General features: G+C 38.6%; 1 protein-coding gene across 5 annotated transcripts in view; it reads left to right on the top strand.

The window, feature by feature from the left end:
- sox13 (SRY-box transcription factor 13) overlaps positions 1-10,685 on the top strand; it is a 99,308-nt gene extending 88,623 nt beyond the window's left edge. For all 5 annotated transcript variants that reach the window (XM_074671184.1, XM_074671178.1, XM_074671192.1 and 2 more), the window contains 3 exons: positions 1,710-1,880; positions 5,358-5,574; positions 6,665-10,685. In XM_074671184.1, coding sequence (XP_074527285.1) covers positions 1,710-1,880; positions 5,358-5,574; positions 6,665-6,950 — 674 coding nt within the window. In that variant the 3' untranslated portion in view covers positions 6,951-10,685. The remainder of the gene's footprint in view (positions 1-1,709; positions 1,881-5,357; positions 5,575-6,664) is intronic.
- Positions 10,686-12,280: the final 1,595 nt, after the last annotated feature.

Below are 12,280 nucleotides of genomic sequence, written 5' to 3'. Positions count from 1 at the left end.
GTTCCTGATGCAGAGTAATAAAGACAATAATAACCAGGGGCCATTTTGAAAATGCTTTGAGCCTCCAGTGAAAGGGCGTCAGACCTGTCAGTCACATGAGCTGTGTCTCTGATTGGACATACTCATGAATTTAATATCTTAACTAGAGATAGATCAAAATGGGCCGATACCAATAGCGATTATTTGTAGTCAAGGAGGCCGATAACCGATATTTGAAGCAGATATTAATTTGCAGTCAAAGTCAAGTTAATTGGTGTCAAAATTTTGAACAATACAAACTCCAACACTTCACTTTATTCAAATACCTTTAAGCATAAGTTTATTAAAGAGCTCCCAGGCTTAGCAGCATGTTTTATAAAGTTAAAGTAAAACTTAAAAAAGTTAAAAAGTTAAAGTTTTCTACAGTAAATAAAGTTTTCCAAATTTCTATGTAACTGCAATAACTGTAATACTACTGATTGGCTGTTACCCGAGCCATAGCTTTGCTTGTAACCAATCAGATGGTACCATTTTTAAAGTTGTTTCTAATTAGCCATTGGATTAAAAAAAAGGCAGACGCCGATATGCCTCAAAATGCCAAATATCGGCCCTGATAATCGGTCTATCCCCATTCTTAACTGCTGAGTTAGACACCCCCTCTCCCACTTGCAGTGTGTGCCAATAGTAAAATTAGTGTTTCAGACCTAAGCTTTATTTTAACCAGGCTGTAGATTTGTTCTTATGCCACATAATTCCACTTTTGTGGCGTGGTGCGTATGTGGTTTTCAGTCTTTCTGCAGCCAACCTAAAATAGATACTCAATGAACTTCTTCTTCTTTTTTTATTAAAGCTATTTTGGGGGGCTTTTATGCCTTTAATTGGATAGAAGAGAAGACAGTGGATCGAGCAGCCCGTGTTTTAGCCTTTAGCTCATGCTCTATCACTCTCTTGTTTATCTAGTCTTCTGTCCTTTTCCTGTCTGACAGTTAGGCTGCAGTGTCCACCATCACTACAAAATTAATCACAGAAATCATTTTCAGCAGAGAAAAACACAGATGTATTGTCTTACTTCTAAACTTCATCAGGCGTGGTGTTGTCATAGAAACCTAGATGTGACAAAAATCATTCCAGTCCTGCTAGGAAGGCTAGGAAGTTGCATTTTGAGATAACCTTTATTGGCACTGATAATCTAATTTCAAAGTGTGGATTACGATCAGGCAAAAAAAAAATTAATTTTTACTTTCCCAAACTTGTATCTCAAAGTAAATATCTCAAAATAACTAACAACAACTCTAGACGTTACATGTTGTTTCCTTGAAGTGTGCTGACTTTGTTCAAAAGCTTAACAGATTTTTTCTAATACTTGATCTTCATGAAGTCTGTTTAAACTTTAGAGTGGGATCATACTTGCAGATTAAACTTTGTTTAAATTTTTGTTGTTGTTGTTGTTCAGTTCACCTAGAATAATGCTACTGTTTGTATCTGTCCATGTGTGTGTTTGTCTGCTACCTGTACCAGAGTTCTTAGCTGACCACTTGCTCTGACTTGTTATAGTTTCTAATTTGGATCAGTTGAAACAGAAAAACACAAACATCTATCTCCCACGGCCACTCATGGAGGTCTGTTTTGGTTGATGACAAGAATAAAAGATATAATTAGGAGGATTGAGTTTCATGTTTCAAACGCGGCAGTTTGTTGTGGTCATCTGTCTAAAACCCTCTTTCCTGTAGGTGCCCTGCCCGTCTCAGTCTCAGGCAGCTATGCTGAAACCCGGCCCCCTCCTTCCTCCGGCCACATAAAGAGACCCATGAATGCCTTCATGGTGTGGGCCAAGGACGAGCGCAGGAGGATCCTGCAGGCCTTCCCCGACATGCACAACTCCTCCATCAGCAAGATCCTGGGTAAGTCTAGCACTGTGTGAGAGTGTGTGTATGGGGGGGTCTGCCCAGTCTGTGTCTCTATTCTAAGACACCGCCTGGCATAGTGACGGCACAAACAGCCACCTGCTTCTCCCACCAGACAAACACAGTGGCACAAACACTCCCACAAACATGCACACACCCAAACACACACACACACAAACACACTCACACACACACTGGCCTGAATCTTTTCTTTTCCTTTACACAAACATTTACATTCCTTTCTATTGTGGAGAACGTTCTGTTGTGTGCCGCCTCCTTTTACGCAGAGACACACATGCATGGAGAAAATAAATTATGCATGAAATGTATGAAACATTGAAATTCTCAGAGACATGCTGGTGTCTTACAGAACATTACTGCTGTACCTGAATCCACGTGATGGTTCAGTTTTCTCCACATTAGAGATATTATTAAGATCTGTGTTTGTGCCTGTTTTCACACCAATTTCTCTGCCAGTTGATCTCACACCTCTGTGGATGAAGGTGCATTAACGCCTGCATCTCAACTTCTCAGAAATGACTCTAACCCGATTTATCTTTGTCTGATGTGAATCTAAAAGGTCAGCTGTAATGTGTAGGAATAAATATAACCTGACCATAAATACAACATTTTATGGATGGTTTGAATGATTATATTATATTTATTATATTTAAAGTGGTCAAAAAAGGTGATAGCCTGTTTTAGCCTATAACCAATGAATAACCCAGTGAGATGGAGCATGAAATAAACTCTCTTTAATCATAAATACTTCTGATAAAAGGATCAAAGAAGGATTTGCATGGTTACCTGGAGGTCTGGTAGAAAGGACATGTAGGAAGAGATGCAGGGGACTACATGTGTTCCCACCTTGGGCTGAAAACTCAGGCAGATGATGTTAATCAGATGAGTGATGTATGCAGGGAAAATGAAAGGTCATTGTAACACACCACCAGAGCAGTAGAGGTCAGTCAAGCCCCGCTTCCACCAAGCGGTTCAGTTCGGTTCGTATGGGCACAGCACACATTTTGTGACGTTTCCTCTGACTAATCCTGGGATAGATCCCCAAATGACAAAGACAAACTGTCGCACTTTAAGGGAGCTTTTTGGAGGGGTGCCAGAAGGTGGAGCTACAACACTGCAGTCCATTGATTGGTCAAAAGAATTCTCACTTTTCGAAGTGTCCTTGAGCAAGACACTGAACTAGGGGTGCACCAATCACAATTTTCTGGCCAATCACCAATCACCGATCTTTAAAAAGCCTGACCTGTCGATACCGATTTGGGACGATACCGATTTTTTATTTTTTATTTTTTATAACTGACAGCATATACCTTCAGTGTTTCAATCTTAGTTTATTGAAAATCATTGAACAATAAAATCTTTATGTTTTAACTTAAACAACCAATAAAGCGTCCTGAGATTTAGATCTCAGGGCGAAAAGCAACAATGGCTGGCTGTCAGACCTTCCTGGAGGTTTATAAATCAGTTTCATATGTAAGAATGGGACGATCACCGATCCCTGATCACCTATCACAGATCCCCCAAAATTAAGGAAATCGGAAGTGATCGATCTGTGCATGTCTACACTGAACCACAAATTGCTCCAACTAGTGGTCATTGGTGTGTGAATGAGTTAAACTGATGGTGACTGACTACCATCACTGTGTGAATGTGGCGTGGATGGTGAATGAGACTAGCAGTGTAAAACGCTTTCAGTTGCTAGTAAGACTAGAAAAGTGCTACACAAGTACTGGTCCATTTACCATTTACCAATAGATGAAGAATTCATATTGACTGCATTTACCTTGACATATACATGTTTAAATATCAAACATATTGTTTTGTGACATGCATGTAAACATGTCTGTGCAATATTTTTAAACAAAATTTTGAATTATGTTTTAGGGAATTTTCTATATTTTTCTTAGTCTATTATGAACATAGATATGAATATTTTTTGTAAATAGCGGTAGCCTCTTAGAGTTATATACATTTTAATGAGCCTGTGTTATTTTGTCTTGAAAGTGTCCATTACTTGAAGTTGAGCCATACTATCAAATATATCTACTGCAGTACTATTCAGAGCATGTGAGCGGAGTGGAGCAGCTAGAATTTCTGCTCCTCACTACCTGAGGTGCACGCCTCTGTCGCTTCCTGATTAAAGTCCCACCATGCTGCTCCGCCCATTACTGCTCAGCTCTCAACATAGATTGTGTTTCTGTTCCACATTCGCTCTGTGCTCGCTCCAAAAATGTGTGCATGCATATTTTACATATCTTTAACTGAAGCCTTGCACAGTAGGTAGGTAGAAGCTAATAAAATATTTGTACTCGGACACTGTTCTTCAATAGATTTCAGCCCAGATTTAGGCTTGTATCAGACTCTTGTTGTGCCCTGCTCTGCCTCCCTATTCATAAGAAAAAAATCCTGCTTTGCACTCTTGTCGAAATTTGGCTGCTCTGAAAACCCTCTTCAAGTTAATAAAAAAAAGGAATAAACAAAAAAATTCCAAAATTTCCAAGCTAAAATATCCGGTGAATTTAACCGTTAAAGTTGATGGAAACAAATCCTGGGAATTTTTTTTTTTTTTTTTTTTATAAATATAAAATAAAATAAGATGAAATAATATAAAATAAAATAAAAAATAAATTTAAAAAATGGAAAATTTTCAATATTCCTGAGCTCAAATTCCCATTGAATCTCTCCTGACATTTACTAGAAATCTCCGAGGTAGAATTCTAACCCTTCTGGCTAAGCAGTTGTTGATTGAAGAAGTTTCATAACTGGAAAAAGCCTTGGCTTCGAACCAGTGAATCACTCCATTGTCTAAAACAAGAAGATTGTAGAGACTGGCTGGAGCTTTGGTTTGAAAATGAACCTGGTGATTGACGACTTTCAGCAGGGTGCATCCTTCCAAACAGCTTTAGATCATCACTAACTACTCATCTAATGAGGACATTTTGACGTACATATGTAAACTAAGCTTTCCTCAGGACTTCTTCTGTGTTCCAACAGCTGTAAACTGGATAACCACTGACACGTTCAGCTGAAGGTCACCAGTTTTTAGGGTGCCTCTTAAAACTGTAACACTGGGATCTGACAGACACACTAAGTCAATCACAGATGCACTGTGGAGGCTCCACCAATCAGAAACATTGAGCTTGCAGGCCATTCCCCCTGTAGTTCCTGGACATCTGGAAAGTACTACCAGTAAATTTATTGAGACCCTAGTTCCCTGGTTGAAAAGCACATAGTTTTCGGGGAAGAGTTTCCGATGGAGTCAAATCTATGACATAACATCTTTAAAATTCTTAAAGGATTAAGTTTGAAGTATAAATTCAATTCTGTATTAAAGTATTTATTTATAGAAACCAAAGCTTGAAGATGGTTAACTGCTTTCCACACTGAAAATCAGACCTCACTTGCTGCCCAAAAACTCCATGGCTCCTTGTGTAAATGTGTCTCTATCTCCAGGCTCCAGGTGGAAGTCCATGTCCAACCAGGAGAAGCAGCCGTACTACGAAGAGCAGGCGAGGCTAAGCAGACAACATCTGGAGCGATACCCTGACTACAAGTACAAACCCCGGCCCAAACGCACCTGCATCGTGGAGGGCCGGAGGCTGAGGGTCGGGGAGTACAAGGCCATGATGAAGAGCCGCCGGCAGGAGCAGAGAGCCAGCTACTCCCACAGGTAGAGCTCCACGTTCCTCAATCATATTTGAGATAATGTGAGGACTCATTTTCCCTGCACCTTTAAACCCTGTTCCTGCAGCTCCTTTTTCTTCCTGAATACATGAACAATTCACCTTTTTAAACTGTCCTCGATGATGAATGGTGTCCCTCAACATTGTTTAAACTCCTTCAAACTCTTCCAAATTGTTACGCTGGAGGAGTTTGAGGTTGCAGTGTTTTTAGTTTTACCTGTCTTTGTCCAACTCAATGTTTATTTTTCTTTCAGTCTGTTGATGGAGGTAAAACACAAAATTCAGAATATTTATTTTACATTTTGAATTTTGCGCACACACCTCATAAGAGTTCTAGATCAGGGGTATATGTATGTATGTGTATTGAGATCAGTATTAACCAGTACTTGGGTGACAAGATTGATACTTAAGTTTCAGTTTCTCTTCTCTACATGTGCTCCTTTCATCGCTCATGTGCTCCCAGCTATTTAGATAGATAGATAGATAGATAGATAGATAGATAGATAGATAGATAGATAGATAGATAGATAGATAGATAGATAGATAGATAGATAGATAGATAGATAGATAGATAGAAAGATAGATAGATGTAGATAGATAGATAGATAGATAGATAGATAGATAGATAGATAGATAGATAGATAGATAGATAGATAGATAGATAAATAGATAGATAGATAGATAGATAGATAGATAGATAGATAGATAGATAGATAGATAGATAGATAGATAGATAGATAGATAGATAGACATGGCTCCAAGTACAAATTCAAACACACTTGCAAACATTAAATCTTGCTTTGAAAATTGGAAATGTATCGATTTTCATTTTATGTCATTTCGTTTTATTGGTGACAGGAAGTGTGTTTGTAAAACCACGTGTGTGATGTGGTTCTTGGTAGTACTACAGCAATTTTTGCGGCTCTTGGTCTCTGACTGGTTCGCCACTCTTAAAGGAATATATTTTATTTTAAGAAGTTTTCCCCAAAGCCTTGAAAGGGAAAAGAGGTAGAGATGGTAGATGGATGGAGAAGTTTTGTGCTGAAGCTGAACTGTTCTTTCTCTTTCTGTCTTCAGTCAAACAGAGCCGCAGCAGATCCATTACCCCCACACCGATGCTCAGTACCCCGGTAACCCCAGCTCAGTCCCAGTGGCAGCCATGTCTTTTCACCCTGCTTTACTGGAGCATTACCTGCCGCAGGTAGCACCTGCGCCGCGCCGAGTGGAGGGCCAGGCCACGCCCACTCCCCTACCCAGAGAGCGGGAGAGGGAGAGGGAGAGGGAACGGCCGCCGTACAGCGAAGGAGAGGAAAGTGATGCTGGAGAGAGGAGTGAGGGGGAACTGGTGCTCCTGACGGACTGAAGGTGGGGGGTGAAAACAAAGGTTAGGAACAGGAAGCTGGAAAGGAAGGATACTCTTCGTTGGCTGAGAGTCAGAGAAGATGAACGGAGAGGAGACGCAGAGAGGGGTGGATTTGTCTTCTTTTACAATCAGAGATGAAAATGTGGTGAAAATGTCCCAGTTACCCTTGTAAATTGTTTACCCTTTAACACACACACACACACACACACACACACACACACACACACACACACACACACTGTAAAAGGCAAGCTGTTTCCTTATCTTTAATTTCCATGTCATCGGCTTCTTTGTTTCCAAATATTCTCCTCGCATGTTGACTTTTTGCTAACAACTCCCCTGAAGAATTTTCACCTGTTTGTGCAACAGTCATGCGACGGGGCTTAATGTGATCTGTGTGCCAGTGCTGCCCCCTGCTGGAGAAACGTAGTCAACAAAATTTAAACCCATTCCAGCACTTACACTAACAGGTGTTTCAACTTTTTGGTCGGTAGGTGTCAAAGGCACTGTATTCCACACTTCCCAAAATGCAAAGCGACAACTTCAAGAGGATTATTTTGGTCTTTGGAGCTTTTATTCCAGAGACACTGAGGACACAGTGAAGCTGTTTACTCAGGGTGAGTAATTTGATGTGTGTGTAGTAATTCCCATCAGCCTTCAGGAGATGATGACGGATTTACACTGAGATAAGAGAAAAACATGGCACATATGAACCTTTGCTTTCTGTTAATTTTATCACATTGTCGATGGATTGTTGTTTCAGAAAAAAAGCTCATCTTAGAGTTTCAGTTATAGCTCACTGCTTTTTTTCATTTTACTGGCCATCAAATTCTTTCTGAAACTTTAAAACCCCCCAAACTCAAACAACCCGTCAAACAAACCCCCTTGTTCACACACCGAGCTGTTCCTTTGAAATGCTGTATTAGTGTGTCTATCAGTTCCCTCTCTGGTGCATGGTGGGTTGACCTCAGCCTGGACTCTTCTATCCCTCTTTGTCGGCTTCTTTGAGTGTAAATCGATTGCTACATTTGATTCCTCACCTGTGCGTTTGAGAGGCAGTTTTTATCACTTTCCCCAGATAGCACTGTATTAAAAAACACCTCTTATAGATTCTCTTTTACAAACACGCTCCCTTGTGTTGCAGGGTCAATTTTAAGACTTTCAGGAGTTTATGGACGCCTAGTACTGACCTTGCTTCAAGTTTTAGACATTTCTCTGAAGATGCACTGAGATATGAAGACTGAAATTAGAGTAAAGGACATTGATGCAGTGAGATCAATCAGTTTCTTGTCACTGCTATCATGAGGTTCAACTAGAGGTGGCTCAGTTATTGTCCTTATGCTTAACATTTTGAATTTTATGCTTTATATCCCAAACCCAGACTCATGTGAGCCATGAATTCATTGGTAGAGCTGGAAATATATTGGTTCATATGCAAGAGTGTTTTGCAGAGGGACAAATACTCCTAATGCCATGCTATTTAATCACCTGTCAACTCGATGAGAACAAAGACACACAAAAAATGGTGTAGTGCATTAACATGCAGAAATATAGAAAAAATACCAGACAATTGTCTGAGTCCCTCTGATCTGAATCCCAAGCGAGTAGCAAGTTTTTTTAAATTGTGGGCAACTCAAGTCGACTCACGTCACAAGGTTGTCGAGTCACTGGTTATATCTCAGGTTTATATCTTGAAGAGAGAAACCTGATCTTCCTAAAGTAAATGTCATAAAATACCACGCAGATTAGTCTGCAACCCTGCTTGGATTACACCATATATTTTAATATTATAATGGAGAGGTATAATTATATTCTAATATGTGATTTATCATCAGGCACAAATTTAGCTGCACATAGTGCCTGACCACGTGCATTTGTTTTGCTGGCATAGGGTCCTTTATTCACCCACTTGCAAAATCTGCAGTATACTAAAAATCCCCAGATGTCCTACTGATCCAGGAAAATTTCTCAGTATGCAACGGACCAGTCTACCTGGCGTAGTTTCCCACAATGCACAGCGCTAACGCTGTTTGTTTATGTGGTGACAGGTTTTGGTGAATTACCGCCATCTACTGGAATTAATCAGTGTTATAATTAGAACACAACACTAACGTTAGACGGTCTGTGAGAAAGAAGTGAAGTCATGCGAAGCAACACCCTTAAATCTTGTCACTTCCAGTCATAAAAGAGGTGTTTACTTTTACAAATTCATTAAAGTCCATATAAACCACTAATTCACTTTTTAAACCATACATGGGTTATAGAGAAGTGTTTTTTCCATCAGCTATAAAAATAAAAATCTCTTTCAGATTTATTTTCAGTAAACGATATAACTTTTGGTGTAAGATTAGAAACCATGAATAATGACTTTGTTTGATATGATTAACAAAATAACCAAATGCAAAAATCTGCCAGTTGCTTGTTTTGTATATTTATATTAAAGGCAAAAAAAAACAAAACATCATTTGTAGCGCCGCCTTCCGAGACTGGAAACCAGAGTAGTAAACTACAAAATAGACCCAACAGAGCAACCATACTACATACCACAAGCAAAAGCAGTAGGTAGCATGTAGTACCAACTACATACTACATTTACATGTAGTATGCGGTTTGGAAAACAGCCAGAGCCATAGTTGAGTCTATAGACTGTATAAAACATTGGACGTAGTCTCGCCGACGTCACCCATCTGTTTCTGAAATGGAAAATTAAGCATATCGGCTATAGCGGCCATATTGGTAGTGGCAAGGGCTTTGCTTACAGCTATAGGGCGCCTGTCGGTCACGTGACCCTCAGCTGTGCCTCTTTTTGGGGAAACTCAGGATCTTAATATCCTCTGAACGGCTGAGTTAGAAAAAAATTCACCCTCCGTACGGTGGGTGCCGACAGTAAAATCAGAGACTCAGACAGGAGGAGTTTTTTGAACCAGGCTGTTAATATGTTTCTACTTTGAAATAGACTGTTTGTGGCTTGGAGTGTATGTGACTTCCGGTACTTCGGGAGTCAGCCTCAAGCGAACACTCGAGAAACAGCAGATTTTAGCACTTCTGCATTGTCTCATATTCTTAGACCGGAGGTTGCTGCTTTGTCGAGTCTCTATGATTTGAGCCCAATTGTCTGAAAAACACCATGGTCAGATAACTTTGCAAGCAAACTCCTGAGCATGGTTCAGAGTCTAAGCGTGATGGTTCTTTGTTAGAACTGTAAGTTAAACAAAAAGAAGAAATTTTATATTGAAAAAGTTGGTGGATATAAACAAAATTGAAGAAATTGAAGCAGCCTCTCTATCATATCGTTCTAGATCTGAACAGTGATACATTCAGCAAGCTTTGGGCCTTCTATGACCTGTGGCTAACACTTTTTGCCTCATACTGTTTTGGTGTCTTTGTTCCCATCTCTTCATGACTATATAGACCAACAGGACTAAAAAAAATAGTACAAATTGGGGTCAACCCACCTGTAACTAACCCCAAGGTTGACAAATCCAAATGGCAGAAACAGACATGCTAAAAGCGTACGGGTCAGGCCTCAGTTACTCAATCATGGTCATATCTGTGCAGCGTAAAGATGCTGGAATCTGCGCACAGACATTAGTACCCGAGGAATAAGTAAACCTTATTTTGGTGGAGACGTGCTGAAGAGTCACCTGTCGTTACCCCTGCTGATGTAAATATAGAAAGAGACTTTATTTTGTTTATAAGAGCTTGTGTAATTTAAAGGTGTATGTTTCTCTATGTTTCAAGAGTTTTGTGTTTGTTTTTTTCTTGGAAGAAATAAATTGGTTGTGTTACATGTGTTTGACTTTTTTTCTTTTCAGTTGCTGTGAATATGGAAACAGTTCAAGTTCATCTCTGTTAGGCTCAGGTCGGAATTTTAATCAGGCATCCAAGAGGTAATTCTCAGTTACATATCACTCTGTCCAGCTTTTACAAATTTGTCAAAAACTTAAACAGTAATTTACAACTTAAGCTGGATTCCTCGACTGTCCAACATTTACAAATCATAACCATTTCATAATTTATTCACACAGGGTCAACTGAGGCTGTGATATATCGCAAAGCTAATCAAATAGAATAGAATAGAATATACTCTATTTATCCACAAGGAGAAATTCAGGACAAAAAAAGCTTCAAATAATCTTTTAGTATTCACCAGAATATGTTTATGGAAGTGCAGATTTTTCTCAAGGTTCAATGAGGAAAAAAATTTTAATATAGCATCACATTAAATTACACGTCATCTCACATGTCATCTGCTAAACAGTTTAGCTACCATCCAACAGCAAAAAAATGCTGTTCGACTGATGGGTTAATTTTGTTTGAGAAACTTAGCACTTGTGAATTCTTTTTTTTCCTGATTAGAAATCAAACTTAATGTTAAAAGAAGGCTTAGTTATGTAAGATTTGTTACTGATCTGTATTGTTGAGAAATAAGTCCTTGTGAGGACTTAATGAGTGATCCTTGAATAGTCTCACTTTTCTTTATTGGCCTGTAAATATTGCCCAATTTAAATTGTTATCAGTACCAAAATTGGTTACTATTCTAAATATTTCACAGTATCTGTGATTTGGCTGAATTTACCTGAAGAACAAAAATACATTTATTGCAATTGTAACAGTAAGAATTTGATCAAATAAAAACAAGAACTTTCCTTTTTTCTTGAAAAAAAAAAAAAAAAATTTCTTTGGATGTGTTTTGAAGTGATGGTGGACACCAGTGCTTGACTGACAAAAGTAAAAGTGACAGAAGAGCAAAAGAAAGACAAATTTTCTGAAAGATTTGTCCCCCATTACAGCCAATCAGAGTCAGTGTACATATTATGATTGGAGCCCAAGATCTAAAACATTTGTGTTTCTTTTTTTTTATTATTCTGAAAAAGGTACATTTTTATATTTTATTCTATTTATTCATTTGATTTTTTTTTTTTTTTTTTTTAAATTCTGACTTTATTTCACATGAAAATTTTCTGAAATATTTGTCTGATACAAAAGTCAATCCAAGCCAGTGTGATAAAAAATGCATTCAGAATTCAAGTCTGGGGGCTGGTTTTCTTTCTTTTTTTTTCTTACTTTATTGCAATAAAAAAAATATTAAAAATATATATTTTTTTTACATTCTGCATTCCTATATTGCAGTGATTTTTTTCACCAAATGTTCATCCCTGATCAAAGCCAATCACAGCCCGTGTGATAAAAAAAATGTTGTGAATAAAACCAGAGGGATCAAACCTTTGATTTTGAAATTTGAAAATTCTGACTTCCCAGATTTCAGTGAAATTCACTGAATGTTTTTCCCCTCTCAAAGCCAATCAGAGAAAGTATGATAAAAATTT

This window comes from Halichoeres trimaculatus, unplaced genomic scaffold (genome assembly GCF_033239565.1).
Source record: "Halichoeres trimaculatus isolate MK-OKI-2021-1 unplaced genomic scaffold, fHalTri1.1 fHalTri1_scaffold_1, whole genome shotgun sequence".
In the NCBI taxonomy this organism is placed as follows: Eukaryota; Metazoa; Chordata; class Actinopteri; order Labriformes; family Labridae; genus Halichoeres; species Halichoeres trimaculatus.
This window is presented reverse-complemented; position numbering and strand designations above follow the sequence as displayed.